The sequence below is a fragment of the Salvelinus sp. IW2-2015 genome, linkage group LG4q.1:29 (genome assembly GCF_002910315.2).
Source record: "Salvelinus sp. IW2-2015 linkage group LG4q.1:29, ASM291031v2, whole genome shotgun sequence".
NCBI lineage: Eukaryota > Metazoa > Chordata > Actinopteri > Salmoniformes > Salmonidae > Salvelinus > Salvelinus sp. IW2-2015.
Genome location: NC_036842.1, coordinates 50,347,401 through 50,367,484, shown reverse-complemented (window position 1 = coordinate 50,367,484; position 20,084 = coordinate 50,347,401). Strand labels below are relative to the sequence as shown.

Genomic DNA, 20,084 nt, shown 5'->3' with positions numbered 1-20,084 from the left:
CTGCATTAAAAAGGCATGAGCTCTGCTCTGTTTCTTGCACAGGCCACACGCACTTCATCAGTCTCTCATTCACAACTTGTTAATATTCTCACCCATCAGTGTCACGTTCCTGACCAGTTTTCTGTTCGTTTTGTATGTGTTAGTTGGTCAGGACGTGAGTTTGGGTGGGCAGTCTATGTTTTTCTGTTTCTATGTTGGTTTTGGGTACCTGATATGGTTCTCAATTAGAGGCAGGTGGTTTTCATCTCCTCTGATTGAGAATCATATTAAGGTAGGTGTTTTCACATTGTTTGTCGTGGGTGGTTGTCTCCTGTGTCTGTGTCTATGTTGCACCATACGGGACTGTTTTCGGTTTGTTTGTTCGTTTCGTTTTATGTAGTCATTTTTCCTGTTCGTGCGTTCTTCGAGTTACATGTAAGTTCTTACGTTCAGGTTTGTCTACTCCGTTTGTTGTTTTGTTTAGATTCAAGTGAAGTTCGTGTTTGTCGTCTTTACTTAAAAAATCATGTCAAATCGCAACGCTGCAGTTTGGTTCAATCCCTGCTCCTCCTCTTCGGATGAAGAGGAGGAGGAACGCCGTTACAATCAGACTATTCTCAATTTAATCTGGTATTTACATATAGCCAACTAATTATGTATGGAATCATTTTTACTTAGAATGGCCCACATAAAAAAAATGTCATCCGTAGCCTGCACTCGAATAGCGAACACGGTTACGTTTTTAATTCGTCAGGTAGGCTACACCGGTTGTAAAGCGGATTCATGTGCTTAATTTTAAGAATTGAGCAATAAATATAGCAGCACAAGAAATACAGTAGTGGCCAGTCGAAACAATTTTATACACGATTGCACAATGACTGACCAAAGAAAGTGGTCAGATGAAGCAGATGCTAAGCTACATGACTGTTTTGCGAGCACAGACTGAAATATGTTCCTGGGATTCTTCTAATGGCATTGAGGAGTACACCACATCAGTCACTGGCTTCATCAATAAGTGCATCGATGAAACATGCATGAGAGCACCAGCTTTCCGGACGACTGTGTGATCATGCTCTCCGAAGCAGATGTGAGTAAGACCTTAAAACAAGTCAACATTCACAAGGCCGCAGGGCCAGACGGAATACCAGGACGTGTACTCCGAGCATGCGCTGACCAACTGGTAAGTGTCTTCACTGAAATGTTCAACCTGTCCCCGACTGAGTCTGTAAAACAACATGTTTTAAGCAGACCACCATAGTGCCTGTGCCCATGAACACTAAGGTAACCTGCCTACCGACACGTAGCACTCACGTCTGTAGCCATAAAGTGCTTTGAAAGGCTGGTCTTGGCTAACATCAACACCATTATCCCAGAAACCCTAGACCCCAGAAACCCTAGGTTGAGAGCTTCAAGTTCCTTGGTGTCCACATCACCAACGAACTATCATGGTCCAAACACACAAGACAGTCGTGAAGAGGGCACAACAAAGCCTATCCCCCTCAGGAGACTGAAAAGATTTAGCATGGGTCCTCAGATCCTCAAAAGTTTCTACAGCTACAACTCTCGACCCTCTCCACTACAGCCCCGTCAATGTTAATGGGGGCCTGTTCGGCCCGCCTTTTCCTGTAGTCCACAATCAGCTCCTTTGTCTTGCTCACATTGAGGGAGAGGTTGTTGTCCTGGCACCACACATAAGACCGAATCAAGGAGGTCGGTCACCTATAGGCTACGCTTAGAGTTATTTGGCCACTTTAGTTGTGATTCAAACCTTAAAACAAATAGGCCTATGGGCTAGGCTACATGATGCATGCGGCTATGATTTGAAAAAGTCAACAACAACAAAAATGCATGCTCTCTGTTTCTTGCGTTAGACTGCACACGCTGGGCATTATTCACAAGTGACAATATTGTCCCCCATCAGACTATTCTCAATTTAATCTCGTCTTTACATATACTAAATAATATATGTGTGAAATTAGTTTTGATTTCTAATGGGCCATTAGCATGCACCTGTCGGAAGTCGGGCAGGGGGGGAAAAGACGTCATCCCTATGCACTTGAATAGCGAACGGAGGATGCTTTTCCGCGGTTCATTTTCATGCCAGCCAGGTAGGCTATACTCCGGTTGTAAAGTGAAGCAATGTGCTTAATATTAACAAAGATAAGAAAATAAACATAGTAAGCCTAGGAGAAACTGATGGGATCCTCCTCTTTTAATTGAGGCCATCAAAACTCTGTTTTCTCACGCAATTGCATAGCATAGCCTACAGAAATGTTGCAAAACACTTATTCATTCCATGCATCACCCAGCTATGAGAAAATTGGCTCTCGCAATGAGGTGATCCTATTCTGCTCAAACTCTTGAAATCTAAGGTAACCTGCCTACCGACACGTAGCACTCACGTCTGTAGCCATAAAGTGCTTTGAAAGGCTGGTCTTGGCTAACATCAACACCATTATCCCCGAAACCCTAGACCCCAGAAACCCTAGGTTGAGAGCTTCAAGTTCCTTGGTGTCCACATCACCAACGAACTATCATGATCCAAACACACTAAGACAGTCGTGAAGAGGGCACGACAAAGCCTATTCCCCCTCAGGAGACTGAAAGGATTTAGCATGGGTCCTCAGATCCTCAAAAGTTTCTACAGCTACAACATCGAGAGCATCCTATAAACTCTCCAGTAGTAGTACCAAAACATTCAAAGGCCATTATCTTAAAAGCGAAGTTACAAGTTTAAACTTTCAAAGCAGAATTACTTTCCCATTGTTCCTCAAAATGCAGTGTATGATATACCATTTTGTATCCCTGTGGCTCTGGTTTTATCCAATGTAAAAAACACCATTTCAAATTATGCTACATCAAATCAAACCTTATTTGTCACATGCGGCGAATACAACAGGTGTAGACCTTACCATGAAATGCTTACTTACAAGCCCTTAACCAACAGTGCAGTTCAAGAAGAGTTAAGAAAATATTTACCAAGTAGACTAAAATAAAAAGTAATAATAAAAAGTAACAACAATAAGAATAACAAGGCTACGTACAGGGGGCACCGGTACCGAGTCAGTGTGCGGGGGTATAGGTTAGTTGAGGTCATTTGTACATGTAGGTGGGGGTGAAGTGACTATGCATTGATAAACAGCGAGTAGCAGCAGTGTACAAAAGGGAGGGCGAGGGGGGTCAATGTAAATTGTCCGGTGGCGATTTTATGAATTGTTCAGGAGTCTTCTGGCTTGCGGGTAGAAGCTTTTGAGGAGCCTTTTGGTCCTAGACTTGCGCTCCGGTACCGCTTGCCGTGCGGTAGCAGAGAAAACAGTCTATAACTTGGGTGACTGGAGTTTCTGGAAGGCAGGAATCTTGGTCGCAGTGATGTACTAGGCCGTTCGCACTACCCTCTGTAGCACTTTACGGTCAGATGCCGAGCAGTTGCAACCGGTCAGCATGTTCTCGATGGTGCAGCTGTAGAACCTTTAGAGGATCTGGGGACCCATGCCAAATCTTTTCAATCTCCTGAGGGGGAAAATGTTTTGTTGTGCCCTCTTCACGACTGTCTTGGTATGTTCGGACCATGATAGTTTGTTGGTGATGTGGACACCAAGGAACTTGAAACTCTCGACCCTCTCCACTACAGCCCCGTCAATGTTAATGGGGGCCTGTTCGGCCCGCCTTTTCCTGTAGTCCACAATCAGCTCCTTTGTCTTGCTCACATTGAGGGAGAGGTTGTTGTCCTGGCACCACACATAAGACCGAATCAAGGAGGTCGGTCACCTATAGGCTACGCTTAGAGTTATTTGGCCACTTTAGTTGTGATTCAAACCTTATCAAAACATATAGGCCTATGGGCTAGGCTACATGATGCATGCGGCTATGATTTGAAAAAGTCAACAACAACAAAAATGCATGCTCTCTGTTTCTTGCGTTAGACTGCACACGCTGGGCATTATTCACAAGTGACAATATTSTCCCCCATCAGACTATTCTCAATTTAATCTCGTCTTTACATATACTAAATAATATATGTGTGAAATTAGTTTTGATTTCGAATGGGCCATTATCATGCACCTGTTGGAAGTCGGGCAGGGGGAAAAAAAAGACGTCATCCCTATGCACTTGAATAGCGAACGGAGGATGCTTTTCCCGCGGTTCATTTTCATGCCAGCCAGGTAGGCTATACTCCYGTTGTAAAGTGAAGCAATGTGCTTAATATTAACAAAGATAAGAAAATAAACATAGTAAGCCTAGAGAAAACTGATGGGATCCTCCTCTTTTTAATCGAGGCCATCAAAACTCTGTTGTTTTCTCACGCAATTGCATAGCATAGCCTACAGAAATGTTGCAAAACACTTATTTCATTCCATGCATCACCCAGCTATGAGAAATTGGCTCTCGCAATGAGGTGATCCTATTCTGCTCAAACTCTGAATGACAGGGCTCTCATGAAGTGTTTGATATTRGAATGCATTTGCATTAATGRCAGAGTGATTAGAGGGACAATAGAGCGRCGAGTACCAGGCGATTAGCGACTGGCAGTTAGCATGTTTGGAAGGCTATTAATGACCATCAGAGCACGGTTTTGGAGAAGTCTAGTTACCGTTAGAGGTCGACCGATTAATCGGAATGGCCGATTAATTAGGGCCGATTTCAAGTTTTCATAACAATCGGAAATCGGTATTTTTGGACAACCGATTTGGCCGATTTATTATTTTACACCTTTATTTATCCTTATTAACTAGGCAAGTCATTAAGAACACATTCTTATTTTCAATGACGGCCTAGGAACGGTGGGTTAACTGCCTCGTTCAGGGGCAGAACGACAGATTTTTACCTTGTCAGCTCGGGGGATTCAATCTTGCAACCTTACAGTTAACTGTCCAACCCTCTAACCACCTGATTACATTGCACTCCACTAGGAGCCTGCCTGTTCGCGAATGCAGTAGAACGCAAGGTAAGTTGCTAGCTAGCATTAAACTTATCTTATAAAAAACAATCAATCAATCAATCATCACTAGTTAACTACACATGGTTGATGATATTACTAGTTTATCTAGCGTGTCCTGCATTGCATATAATCGATGCGGTGCGTATCATTGCTCCAATGTGTACTAACCATAAACATCAATGCCTTTCTTAAAATCAATACACAGAAGTATAATTTTTAAACCTGCATATTTAGCTAAAAGATCCAGGTTAACAGGCAATATTAACCAGGTGAAATTGTGTCACTTCTCTTGCGTTCATTGCACGCAGGTCAGTGGTATATGCAACAGTTTGGGCCGCCTGGCTAACTATTGCCAGAATTTTAGTAATTATGACATAGAAGGTTGCGCAATTAACAGGAATATTTAGACTTATGGATGCACCGTTAGATAAAATACGAACGGTTCCGTATTTCACTGAAAGAATAAACGTCTTGTTTTCGAGATGATAGTTTCCGGATTCGACCATATTAATGACCTAAGGCTCGTATTCTTGTGTGTTATTATGTTATAACTAGTCTATGATTTGATAGAGCAGTCTGACTGAGCGTGGTAGGCAGCAGCAGGCTCGGAAGCATTCATTCAAACAGCACTTTCTGCGTTTTGCCAGAAGCTCTTCGCTGCTTCAAGCCTATAACTCCCGAGATTAGGCTGGTGAACCGATGTGAAATGGCTAGCTAGTTAGCGGGGTGCGCGCTAATAGCGTTTCAAACGTCACTCGCTCTGAGACTTGGAGTAGTTTTCCCCTTGCTCTGCATGGTAACGCTGCTTCGAGGGTGCTGTTGTCGATGTGTTCCTGGTTCGAGCCCAGGTAGCGGCGAGGAGAGGGATGGAAGCTATACTGTTACACTGGCAATACTAAAGTGCCTATAAGAACATCCAATAGTCAAAGGTTAATGAAATACAAATGGTATAGAGAGAAATAGTCCTATAATGTCTATAATAACTACAACTAAAACTTCTTACCTGGGAATTTGAAGACTTGTTAAAAAGAAATGGCAACTATTGCACTTTTACTTTCTTCTCAACACTTTGTTTTTGCATTATTTAAACCAAATTGAACATGTTTCATTATTTATTTGAGGCTAAATTGATTTTATTGATGTATTAAGTTAAAATAAGTGTTATTCAGTATGTTAATTGTCATTATTACAAATAAATAAAATGTGCCGATTAATCGGTATCGCTTTTTTTGGTCCTCCAATATCGGTATCAGCGTTGAACAATCATAATCGTCGACCTCTAGTTACCGTGACTCACGGTCACGTGGAATTTGACTGCGGTCATGACTCGGACTGCGGTTGTGGAGGTATATAGGTCACCCGTACAGCCCTATGCTAAGCTATTATAATAGGAGTGTTATGGAAGGGGAATGGCGTTTAAGTTAGCTATGGTTGGTCAGACACAGGTCTGTGCTGTAACTGGAGGCATGTCCAACACACTCTACATGACAGAGAATTATGTCTGTTAGGCTTACATACTACACCTTTGTACTTTGTTATGAACCTTCGGTAACCTTGCGTGCCCCTGAACGCAACCTTAATGTACAGTAGAGTGTCAGCAGGCAGGTACGTGTGTTTAAACCGATTCGACTAGGTCGAGGGGAGCACAAATTTATGAGGAAGTAAAAAATATGTGATACACAACACATTTCTATTAAACGGACTAATGTGTTGTGTCCCTGAACGCACCCTTAAAATGTACAGRGCATTTGCAGTACGTGTCTAAACAGTTTCAACTAGGTCCGGGGGAGTAGAGAATCGTGACCAAGCAAAAATATGTGTTTTAAAAAGCCTCCTCTTCTTCCCTAATGCATTATTGATCTAGGCGTTATTTTTAGAAGTATGAGCTTCGCTGTTTCCTGCTCCCAAAGGTTATGTAAGTCCACATGCATTATGCAACAGTTTCAAACCACACTCCCAATCAAAACTGCTCAAAACGTCCACCAGGGATTTTCACACACGATGATGTGTCGCYTCAACGAACCTCCATTGTCAGGAAACGTCACAACCAGATTCAATTATTTACCACAATGGAACTAGAGTGCTAGAAATGTCAGGAAATGGAATTTGATGGAGAGAGAAAAAAAATACCTGAAAACAAAGTTTATGAGATGGCCAAATAATTAGAGGGAAGTTATCAGAGAGAGTTTAGTAAACTGTTCTGGGGTCGAGTCTGTAACAAGGTCTTGGCTGGTGTTTGGTAATTAGAAGCCTTTGCCGAGGAGCCTAACAGAGGGGGCCTTGCTATTTCTCGCTAATGGCTCACAAACACGCTCCGTGAGCCACAGGAGGTGTAAAACAACACCCCGCATGAGACCGCAACGCAAATAACTTGCTAGCCTCTTCTCCGACGGGGTGTGTGTGTGTTTTTGAAGCGTTTCTGTCCAATTGGTTGCCTGTTTGTGATGCCAGTTTATAGAAGTGTGTGTGTGTAACACYTTTAACGATACTTGTTGGGACCAGAAGTCCCCACAAGAATAGTAAACAAACAAAGATTCAACCAACTGGATACATTTTGCCTGTCCCCGCAAGGAAAAAGGCAACTTATTTGTAGGGGGTTTAGGGTTTAGAATTAGGGTTAGGGGTTAAAGGTTAGGTTCAGAATTAAGGTTAGGTTTTGGGGTTAAGGTTAGGGAAAATAGGATTTTGAATGAGAATCAATTCTGTGTCACCACAAGGTTAATAAAATAAGACTGTGTGTGTGTGTGTGTGTGTGTGTGTGTATATGTTTGATTGTGTGTACGTCAGCTGCAAAGACATTTAAATAGCTTTGATATAGAGTGGCACTATTTAATCTAAAGCACATGAATGCACAGCAGAGCCGTGGTTAATTAAAACACACACTCTACCTCTCTCATTAGCCAGCATGCAGCAAGCCTTAGCTACAGTAGGCTTCTTTTTATAGGACCTCTCATGAAATAACTAGGTTTATGCTTGGTAATATATCATTGACAGTAGAATAAACTGGCAGGTATCCAACCAGTCAGGCCGTTCCTCATGTGTGTTAACCCCTTAGTTGGGAACAGAGAGGAGAAGCCTTACTACCGGACCAAAACAATCAATAAAACACTCTCTCTCTCACCTATCTGATGTTAGGAGGGAAAGGTTGCACAGAACCTATTGGAATGCAGCCCGAGTCAATAGAGAGATAGAGAGAGAGGAGAGAGTAAGGGTGACAGAGAGAAACAGAGAGAGATAGGGGGGGAGACCGAGTAAGGGGGAGAGAAAGTGGGAAAAGGGGAAAGAGAGAGAAAGATGGTATAGGCCTAGTTTCTCCTCTGGGAGCAGAGAGGAGATGTCTCAGTGACCAGGGGAACTGCTACGGCCTCTGCAGTCACTTATCCCTTTCTCCACAGTTGCCGGGCCAACAATAACCGCAGCCTTATCCTACTGATGTACTGTAGTGTAGAGAACATGCTTGGTGCTGTTCTGTGCAGATTTCCTTCTGACACTGTGAATGGAATCTCTCTCCCTTCCTCGCTCCTTTCTCTAAAAGGCTCATATTAGGCTGTGACAGATGGGGATTTCCATGCAGTGGAGGGCCCCTCGTTTTATTTCTTTGTCTTAACTCTCCACCTCCTCAGAGACCTCTCTCTCTCTCCACATTAAGTTATGGGGGACTTCCATAGCAGAACAACAGAGCTACAGTAACAGTAAGTATTGAGTATGAATCGTAGCCACAGTCTTCCTATAGGATTACGTTTTTAAAGCCCATTGTCTGAGCCTCTATTACGACTGTATATGGAGAGGCTGAMGAAGACAGAGAAAGGATTTGGTTTCTGGTCCGGCTGTATATTCCAGTGGAGGTTGCACATTCCTAGGCGGAGACCACATGACTGTCTGGGGGGATGCAGCTCTTGTGTAGCTAGTCGCTAATGTGTAACCAGAAGGGGGTGGGATGGTGGAGGAGAGCTCCGTTATAGACTAGCCTTGTGTAGAATTTCCTCTGAAACACAAACGCCCCCAGGGGACCGGGGTGGGTGACAGGCAGGAACTCATATGAAATGGTTGAAAGRGAATGCTGGGCCGTGTTCATTAGGCATAAAAACAAAATAACAGTTTTGTTTGCTGTAGCAAAATGTTTTACAACTCTTTCCGTAAATGAACTCAACCCAGGTTTTGTATTAAGGTAATTTCAAATAGGCTCTCGGCGAGATTTGGCATACATGTGCGACAAATACGCTTTTTGGCGCTAAGGGGGTTTAAGCCACATAGTAACAGAAAACAGAAAGTCACAGTGGACGAGACCCACAACGCCACAACACCGAGGAATGGGGGTGGGGGGTGGGGGGGGGGGGCAGCGCCACCACAACAAACCCTCCTGAGACGGCCCCTTATAATCCCTGACCACTGACGCACTCTGCGGCCAAACAAAGCGACTCTGCGTTGCTTTCTCGAGGCCTTTTGGAATGTACTGTACGCCCCTCCCCCTGTGGACTACAAAAGCCTTTTGAGTTTCGGGCGGAAGGAAAGCAAATCCAAGCAAACAAGTAGTGTCCTTAAGAATTTCGGCTGTCAACAATTCATAAACACGACTCTATAAACGAAGCCCCTAAACTTTATACAAGATGAAATATCTTGGCGACTTCTGAAGCTCTGAGGCTGTGTTGTTGTCACTGTGGGGCCAGTTAGGGTTCAAAGCTGCCTGTGTGGTCTGGTGCAGTTGTGTTATTATGTTTGTTGTCATAAAAAGAGCAGGAAATCTCGTGGTCACCTCTGCCAGTTTGTACGGCACGATCAGCCGCTCTCCCACCGTGACAGTCTTCCTGGTGGTCAGCGCCTCGAACAGCATCTCCTCCTTCACCTGCGGACATAGACAAGCACAAGGTCAGTCAGAAAGTAGAGACAGGAAGTCACTCTGAATAGAGTGCATAGCTATTAMTTGCATACACACTAACAACAGATAGCGGTTAGCCAATACTCTACCCAATCCCCWCTTTCTAAGTGACACTGACATGGTTAGCTTCCTTGTGTAGAGCAGGACACAGACACACGCGCTCACGCACGTGCTAGCCTTGAACTCAGCAGACAGCCCATTGAGAGAGACAGATGTCACTGCACACACATCTGACCACTCATCCATCCACTGGGATTAAGCTGACAGCTGCTGCTGAGGACGCGGCAGAGGGTACCCTGTGTGTGTGTGCGCGCGTGCGCGTGTGTGTGCGAGAGAGTGTGAAGCGGCAGGGTGTTGATCTTAAACACCATCATGGCTGTATTTTTTTTTCAGTTGCTTCCTTTATAAATGGTCTTTGATGTAAACAGCAGCATTTGTGAGGGACACTAATCAGATTTAAGTTCATACTTCCTGGTAATCCCCCACTGGGTGCGGAGCTAATTCTACTGCTCACTGATTGGTCTGTGCTTCATGACTGTCGCCTGGTAACCGCGCTTAGATTCCATTCTCTTGCAAGGTTTTTAATACATAAAAAAATTAATCTGTGCTGTTACTGTATATTAATACATTTCTCAATCAAGCTAATGGGAGATGTGCCCTGAAGCAAAGCCCAAACTGACCCTGGAACTGTTTTACTGTCACAGTCCCATCAGGTAACACTGTCCTAGCTCCACCTCGCCCTACTGGGCTGAAGCAAAGCCCAAACTGACCCTGGAACTGTTTTACTGTCACAGTCCCATCAGGTAACACTGTCCTAGCTCCACCTCGCCCTACTGGGACCTGAGGTCCGGCCAGAGGAAACCAGTCTGTCAACTCTACCATCTGACCCTGCTCCACTTCCTCTTTCTGTTCTGCCCCCCCCCCACCCCACAAGAAACAGGAAGTCCGAGCCAGTCATATTCCCATTCATGCATCAGTCTACACTACAGCCAATTAGCTTTCCCTGTGGAAAGTGCTGCTCACGCGACACCACAGTGTAGTAAACGCAAAGATGGTGAATTGGTGACCGGTAGTTCACCCGTGGTATGATATGATACATGTTTATGTTCTAGATATTTGCTGCTTACGTTCGTGGTTTTGAGGTGAATTAGGCATGCTTTTAGAAAAGCGCTAACAGCTATCACGCCCATTGTTTTGCAGCGGACACTAGTGCTAAAGCTTATCCCTAGCCAAGTAAGCAAACCCAAATCTTTAGTTGCGGGCTGTCACTCAGCTGTATAAATTAATTGCATAGTATCTAATAATTTGGCCGAACTATCCCATTKATTCAGCAAAACCCTGCCTTGTTTGAATAATGTGACACCGTGACTACTGTACCAGAGGATTGAGAAACCCCAGTATTTCCTTTCGATGGTGCTTCTACTGTCTCCGACCCTGAACATGTGGTGAGCATGTGCCTCATCRCACGTCCACATAAATCACATGGTACTCGCGGCACAAAACGACTCTCTTCCTTTAAAACGCCCTACTGGTTCCCCTTTCTGCATAATACCCTGTGGCACAGTTGTCAGGCTTTCCAACACACTTTGATCATTGTTTTATCAGTGACTCAACAGGGTAGACTGCGTAGTCCTTGTGGTTTGTGTCCGTGGGTAGAGCGACGCAATCCCTCACTTCTGAGGTAAATGAGAACAGCATGTGCCCACCGTCGAGTAGGCTCCGGTCAGAGTTTCTACAGTAAGTTGACCTCAGCTAGTGGTTACGTCATGGTTATGACAGCGTTATGTAGGCTTTATGTCAGTATTGCGGTTCTACTGTAGGAGGGAGATGCAGCAGGGCACAGAGTGTAAGAGGTGTGGTTAAGGATGTGGGCGTGTCTAATGCAAGCCCAATCCCACAAGGCACTTGTGTGGGTTCGTTAGCACTGCAGTGGAAGCGTGAGTCAGAGAACTGGGGCTACAATACATCCAAATCCGATGCCCTTTTCACACTAATCGAGCTGATCGGAACTGTACAGTGCTGGCTCAGATATTTTCCTTTTCAGCATGGTTCCAGCAACTGTGGTGTATACAGGCTGGTTGCGGTACAGTTTCCCACGGGCCGATTTGGCTCAGTTCTGTACTGTGAAAAGGGTCAAGAAGTCTCCTTTGTAAGGAGAATGTGATCCGGACCCCAAAAATAAGGACACTCTTCTCAGCCCATGAACAGCTTCTGAATAGAAATAGATATTCTATGGACCTCCTGTTCTGTCTAGTTCACGCATCTGCCATGCTTTTTCTTCCCGTTATGTCTCCCACTTGAGTTCCTCAAATGGAACACGCCCATTGTCTAATCATGTTAGTCCTACAGTATAAATGTCTAGCTTAGTGTGTGTGTGTGTGTGTGTGTGTGTGTGTGTGTGTGTGTGTGTGTGTGTGTTGGTCCTAACGGGGCTTTGGCAGTTTCAAAATGAGACCACCGTGTATTTACAGTGGAAGTTCAGCCAGCTCTGCTCAAACAACCATTTCAACAGTGTCAGCTTTTGGGGGTGACAATGCTCAAACAAACTGTCAGGAGTAGGATGTGATTCGTTAAGAGTGGTGTGTATCTCATTGGAAATATTTGATTTACGAGGGATTTCTTTGGGCTAGTACCCTTGCATTGGCCTCGTCGCTAGCCTGTGGCGATCGAAACCATAAAAAACGATTTGCAGTCTACGCAAACATTTGAAAACAATTCAGTGACGAATTATGGATGCCATGCCACAATTGATTGTGTGTGTGTGTGTGTGTGTGTGTGTGTGTGTGTGTGTGTGTGTGTGTGTGTGTGTGTGTATTGCACAATGTTCTGGCTGTCATGAGCTCTTGTCACCCAGTTTTCAAAAGACATCTCAATGGCGAAAATGAAAACAAGTCTTATCCCACTGGGCAAAAACTGGTTGAAATCAACGTTGTTTCCACGTCCTTTCAACACAATAATGCAATGTGATGACGTTGAAATCAACGTGGGAAACTGATTGGATTTGCAAAAAAGTCAAAGGGATTAGTATTTTTTTCACCAAACTTTTAACCTAAATCCAATGACACGGTGCCATTTTCTGTTGATTTCACGCTGAATTTACGTTCGTTGACAACTCGAACAAATGTAAATCAAAACACGACGTTAAACTGACGTCTGTGTCCAGTGGGATGACTCCATCAATAAAGCCAAACGCAAAATGATAAACTATCAAATGATACACTGCATGCAACCCAAATCATCTTGGAATACATCCCCATCTCCAAACTGGACACGAGGTGATACAGTGAGTTAGTAACAAAGTCCTGTTGTTGCTACTCTGCGTCGAATACTGTGACTGTAAACTGATCCAGTGGCATTCCTTACAGCCATTAAAATAGACAGGAATCAACGTACCAACTGCAGCGCATGCGTTCTACGATACAAATGAATGTGTAATGTTTCTTTTACATTGCTTGTGTACAGGCCAAACAGTTTATCATGTCAAGAATGAATGTCCATATGTACACTATTCAAATCTCTCGGTGTCTGTCTGTAAACCTGAGCTGAAAAAATTGAACACATATTTWGGAGAAAAAAAAGAATGAACATCCTCTCGCCTCAGTCATGGGTAAATCAAATGAGACTTCTAAGCCTCGAATGATACAGTTGAAGTCAGAAGTTTACATACACCTTAGCCAAATACATTTAAACTCAGTTTTTCACATTTCCTGACATTTAATCCTAGTAAAAATTCCCTGTCTTAGGATCACKACTATATTTTAAGAATGTGAAATGTCATAATAATAGAAGAGAGAATGATTTATTTCAGCTTTTATTTCTTTCATCACATTCCCAGTGGGTCAGAAGTTTACATACACTCAATTAGTATTAGGTAGCATTGCCTTTAAATTGTTTAATTTACTTGGGTCAAACGTTTCGGGTAGCCTTCCACAAGCTTCCCACAATAAGTTGGGTGAATTTTGGCCCATTCCTCCTGACAGAGCTGGTGTAAACTGAGTCAGGTTTTGTAGGCTCCTGTGCTCGCACAAGCTTTTTCAGTTCTGCCCACAAATTTTCTATGGAATTGGGTCAGGGCTTTTGTGTGGCCACTCCAATAATTGACTTTGATGTCCTTAGCCATTTTGCCACAACTTTGGAAGTATGCTTGGGGTCATTGTCCATTTGGAAGACCATTTGCGACCAAGCTTTAACTTCCTGACTGATGTCTTGAGATGTTGCTTCAATATATCCAATAATTTTCCTCCCTCATGATGCCATCTATTTTGTGAAGTGCACCAGTCCCTCCTGCAGCAAAGCACCCCCACAACATGATGCTGCCACCTCGTTCTCACGGTTGGGATGGTGTTCTTCGGCTTGCAAGCCTCCCCTTTATCCTCCAAACATAACGATGGTCAATATGGCCAAACAATTATATTTTGGTTTCATCAGACCAGAGGACATTTTCTCCAAAAAGTACGATCTTTGTCCCCATGTGGCAGTTGCAAACCGTAGTCTGGCTTTTTTATGGTGGTTTTGGAGCAGTGGCTTCTTCCTTTCTGAGCGGCCTTTTCAGGATATGTCGCTATAGGACTTGTTTTACTGTGGATATAGATACTTTTGTACCTGTTTCCACCAGCATCTCACAAGGTCCTTTGCTGTTGTTCTGGGATTGATTTGCACTTTTTGCACCAAAGTACGTTCATCTCTAGGAGACAGAACGCTCCTTCCTGAGCGGTATGACGGCTGCGTGGTCCCATGGTGTTTATACTTGCGTACTATTGTTTGTACAGATGAACGTGGTACCTTCAGGCGTTTGAAATTGCTCCCAAGGATTAACCAGACTCGTGGAGGGTCTACCATTTTTTTCTGAGGTCCTGGCTGATTTCTTTTGATTTTCCCATGATGTCAAGCAAAGAGACACTTGAAGGTAGGCCTTGAAATACATCCACAGGTACACCTCCAATTGACTCAAATGACGTCAATTAGCCTATCAGAAGCTTCTAAAGCAATGACATCATTTTCTGGAATTTTCCAAGCTGTTTAAAGGCACAGTCAACTTAGTATATGTAAACTTCTGACCAACTGGAATTGTGATACAGTGAATTATAAGTGAAATAATCTGTCTGTAAACAATGGTTGGAAAAGTTACTTGTGTCATGCACAAATTAGATGTCCTAACCGACTTGCCAAAACTATAGTTTGTTTACAAGAAATTTGTGGAGTGGTTGAAAAACGAGTTTGAATGACTCCAACCTAAGTGTATGTAAACCTCCAACTTCAACTGTAGGTCATAATATTGCAGGTCAACCATACCATAGCAGACCTGAGAACAGTCCTTATACTAATAACTGTTGTAGGGTAGCATTGTTCAGTGGCTTTTAGGGATCGGAAGTAGCTCTCAACCTTGCCTGTCAACACAACAGAAGGCACTCCATTACCTCGATGGGTGGAATGTGAAGGAGAAAAAAACAAGTGACATCGTAAAGCACCACAGATATCAGAATCGACGGGTCAAACAAACGAGTGAATGAATGACTAATTGACAAGGAGGTATACCTCGAGCAGCTCCGAGACGGTGGGCAGCACCTCTGGGTTACAGATGTCTATGGAGTCGTCCCTGTAGGACTTCTTCCTGTAGCGGATGTTGCCCAGGTGGAGGATAGCAGACAGCAGGGAGAAGATCCTACCAGACAGGAAGGGAGAGAGGGAGGGAGTCAAATACAAGTTAAGATGAGGATAAACCTAGACAACTGCATTAGAAATGATGGTGTGGAAAAGATGGAGAGAGAAAGGGAGAAAGAGACAGACATACGGGGCGTGTGTGTGCGTGTGTGTGTGTATAATGTACTTACTGTTTGCGTGTGGCAGGCAGGAACCCCACCATCTCCATAGCCAACTGCAGCCGCTCAAAGTCGTGCTTGAGGTCCTCCCCTTCCACAGTGAAGCAGTCCTGCTGAAGTAACGAGTACCGCTATCAACAGACAACACTTGACCATACAATATACACCTGTACCGTAGAATACCACACACACACTAACTATTAGGCATGTCTTACAAACTCGAACACTACTTTTGACTCAACCACCCTGCCGTATCTTTTTTATAGTTCACATCTTATCTGATTTACTGAATCTATCAACATTTTTWAAAATCAGGGATAGTCAATTTCGGTCCTGGAGCTCTGGTTTTCATTCTCTCCTTCTAATCAGGGTTGATTGATAATCATGAATCAATAATTTAAAAAAWATATATATTTTTAACTTAACTACTTTGGTCCTCCAGGCCAGGAACTGAATAAGCCTGCRTTATACAACAGCCTTGTGGCATAGGAGTGTTTGGTTGCTGTTCTAAGGGAGGTGGTCAAGCCAAAACACACACAAGGTTGTCTTTCCGTGCTCGGAGCCTGGTGGCCACTGGCAGGGCTAACAGAGCGGCCTTCCTCTCAGTTCTAATGATGGGGCAGAGAGCAAACACACATACACACGAAACAGGATCGGCTTCTAAAACCATTTAACATTCTTCCCTACTGTTTGGATTTCTTTACAGTTTCCAGGGTGCAGTGGGTAACGGGCAATTTCTGAGGTGAAAATGTGCACTTTCTCCAACATGAGATTTGAGGCTTTTTTCAAATGCCAAACGGCGCAATGCGATATGTCAAAGGAAGTTGAGAAAACAAAGAGAGATCATTGTCGGACAGTTCCAACTTGGACTCTCTGGGCCTACACCAAACCCTTAACTCTGGTACTCCTCTAATCAAAACAAATCGGTTTAGACACGGAGGGAATGACTGAAGAAAGCTCCCTTCTTTCTTTTTTCTTTTTACCTTCTCAAACAGAGAAAGGTATTTTATTCAGCACATATGCTACTGTTTACTTACCACGCCTTGTCATTAAGTTAACGCTAAATGTACATGGTGAAAATGTTTGGGATAAAATTCGATACATATGGCATATAGCGTTTAGCGGTGTTCCCACTTGGGCCCGAATTCTGACTTGAGATACTGTCTGTGCGCGTATCTCAAACGATTCTTTTAAAATCACACATTGATATCAGTGCGAGAAATATTTCAAATTAGGATTGGCCCCTTGTCCTAATCACAGACTTTAGCGGTAAATGCCCTTTGACAGGCCACCGGTGTCGTGTGAGAAAGTGCTCATCATTCAAAATGTGTTCTACGACAGCATGCTTCACACCCAAGCAATTCGACCAAAGTGAACCCAAAAAAGACACGGAAATACACCCACAGCCACCAAGCCAGAAACATACCACATCCCAAATTTAAAAAACYGCAAACATGTTTGGTCATTGTGATCTTGTGTCAGACGCTCCTTGTGTTRGTTTATGTTTCAGAGCGTGTGAGTGAGTGAGTAGAAAAGAGAGGGAAAGAGTACAGCCAAGCTGTCAGGAAGCGTTGGGGAGGCACAGCGCGACAGACAGACTCTGACATCATCTCCTCTGGCTCAGGGGTCAGGGATTGCAGACGAAAGGGCAGGGAGGTCATAGACTCACCCCTGAGACATGCCATGTAAACAGACACTCAGACAGGGGGGGGGATTTGAAGCAGTATCCCAGATACAGGACATCACAATGACCACTACATAGACCACTATAAGTGAAGGGTGTGCAGACAACGGCAGGGAGACAACACACTGAAAGATATCGACACACACACTCCAAAAACAAACAGGAGTGTGTTCTCACGTGTGTGAAGACGTGACAAGGGCCGAACGCCCAACCCAGCACCAAATCGACCCCACATGTACACAGACACACGCGCACGCAAAAGAGGTATGCACAACTAAACACACACACACACACACAATACTGACCAGCTCGCTCTCATAGTAATTTTCCCAGTGGAGTCTGTGAGATTTCTTTGTCATCTGGAAGTAAGGTAGAGGGGGTTAGAGAGAGGTATGTATACACACACTCAAACACACTCACTCAACTGACTAGGAGATGACGCATACTGTTAATACACGGGGGAAGATTCACTAAACTGTTCTAAACACACACACACACACACACAGAGACACCACAAATCCCCAAAGCTGCGATAATTACATCCATTTAGCAATGACCTCATCTGAAAAATGAATGACTCTACTGGTTTGAATTGCGGAGAAAGATCTCAGTCTTTCCAAGAATGTTTTCGAGGGAGAGAACAGAGGGTGACACACTCCAGACTCTCTCTCTCTCTCTGTGGAGACACATGGACACAGGAAGGACGTAAGAGTAACAGAACTGCTCAGCTATGGGAGGAATTCACACCCTGCTCCCAGATAGGGTTAGGAGTGTTCACTGGGGATGGGCTACATAAACAGACAGACACAAGCAAATGCTGCCGTGCATTGCACATGACAGCTTCTATTCTTTACTAAAAAAAGGAGAAAGGACAACAGCAATCTGTTCGGAGAACGTCCTTTGTATCGCGCACGTGTTTCACAGACACGTATACGGTCACGGTCATACAGAGAGAGAGAGAGAAAGATAGAAAGAGCGACAGAGAGATACAAAAACACAGACTGCTTTGCACACCGTGAACACACACGCCGTCGTCACAGGCGCACACACACAAACACACGACACTGCCAGCTCCGCTGCACGAGCCAGGAATCGAGATTAACTCTCTACTCGTGCTGTCGCCATGGAAACAGCGGTGCATAGTAACAGACGGTGTGGAGCTGGGTTTGTTGTCGTGGGGATTAGGGGTGTTTTGGGGGGGAAGAGGAGGGGGAAGAAAAAAACGGTTACTTTTTTGGGATGCCAAAAAATAACCAAGGAACAAAGGATTCAGATTTTCACCAATGTCCTGTGAATCTGCATATGCATCTGTTGCCAAAGTAGGCAGATGTGTACACACACGCGCGAGCACACACACGCGAGCTCACACACACACACACACACACACACACACACAGTAGCGGTGCTGTGAACAGACGCACACTCGAAATGTGGGTCAAAGCAATCAGCAGCCAGAGGTGTTCAGACGGGCTCCATTTAGGAACTGAAGCGCGAGACAAACATCCAACTGAAGTGCACCCATTAGCGTCACCTGCAGTCTAAACAGCTCTCTCGCTATTACATGTGGCCACAGGATACACACACGAATACACCCATACTACATCCTGATTCCGTGTGTGTGTGTGTGTGGAGAGCCCACCTGGTTGAGGTAGTGGTACTCCTCAGGTTTGAGCAGGTGGAAGGCCTTCCTCTCCTCCTCACTGGCTCCAGCCAACAGGTAGTAGAACACATGGTAGTTCCTGGAGAGAGGAGGGAGACACAGGGTTGCCAACGTCGTGTTCAATACGGCACACAACCGAACACGTTTTAAAACAATTTGCAACGGAAAGAGAAAAGCGTTTCTTATTGGACTGGTCCATGTCGTCCCTTCCCCTGTTTCAGTCTGTTTTCTTATGTCTGATGCCCAATGAACACAACCCAGATTGAGGTAAAAACAGAGTTTCCAGATTGACATATTTAACATGAGATTTTCTGACACAATATAGAATAAGAGAGTTCTGCTGAGTGGGCCAATGGGTTAGAAAGAAGAACCAGACGGATGATTTAACTGACTCTTGACCACATTGACTTGTCACATGTGGATTTAGCTCCATAGACTCCAGCCTAAGTCAGACTTGTTTGATGTCACGCATTGCTGCCAACACAATACAGTGTCGTACACACACTTAGCTTGAGTACAGAGCTATCCTGTTGACAGCAACGCATGACTAGAGCCGAAAATCGGAAATTTAAAATGTGCGACACGCACATGGAGCTCATCTGATATCTCCCGAAGCAAAAGTGTGGTCTCTTACGACCGTGAAAGCAATAGGCAAACCCTGTAGAGACTCAATCCGCGCAACACATTATAGACAGCGAGAGGTTGCATTTCCAGTGAAAACAAAGAAACAGTACGTCGCCAGAGTATTAAACCATGATTAGGCGTGACAAAGACTGGGAGCTTTCCAAATGAGTGTGTGTCTACATGTTTCCAAGACAAAGAACTGTACATTTGTACTTCGGTAGGTTCAAGACTTGGTCTAAAACCTAACACTTATCGGAGTGGACACTGTGGTTAACAGTGAGATGGCCAGCACTCTCTCTCTCTCTCTGTGTGGGTGTGAGTATGTTATAGAACCCCCCCGGTCTAAAGGAGAAGGCTGGGAGGTCTGGTTTGAGTTTGAGCCGCATCAATATGGCCGCCTGTGCTGTCATCACGATGAAATGGAAACCTTGGTGGCCAGTGGGGCCAAATTCAGGGCTTGGGGGATAAAACCACCGTTTTAAACCTATTAGGGATTTTGTGAT

The 20,084-nt window shown here is 44.3% G+C and overlaps 1 protein-coding gene across 1 annotated transcript in view; it reads right to left on the bottom strand.

Annotated features, from left to right (window-relative positions):
* The window catches only part of myo9ab (myosin IXAb), a 186,258-nt gene that overhangs the window by 101,784 nt on the left and 64,390 nt on the right, over positions 1-20,084 (bottom strand). The window contains exons 5-9 of the mRNA XM_070439636.1: positions 18,937-19,036; positions 17,603-17,656; positions 15,626-15,723; positions 15,330-15,456; positions 9,672-9,761 (exon numbers count right to left, since the gene is read on the bottom strand). Of these exons, the coding sequence (XP_070295737.1) occupies positions 9,672-9,761; positions 15,330-15,456; positions 15,626-15,723; positions 17,603-17,656; positions 18,937-19,036 (469 nt within the window). The remainder of the gene's footprint in view (positions 1-9,671; positions 9,762-15,329; positions 15,457-15,625; positions 15,724-17,602; positions 17,657-18,936; positions 19,037-20,084) is intronic.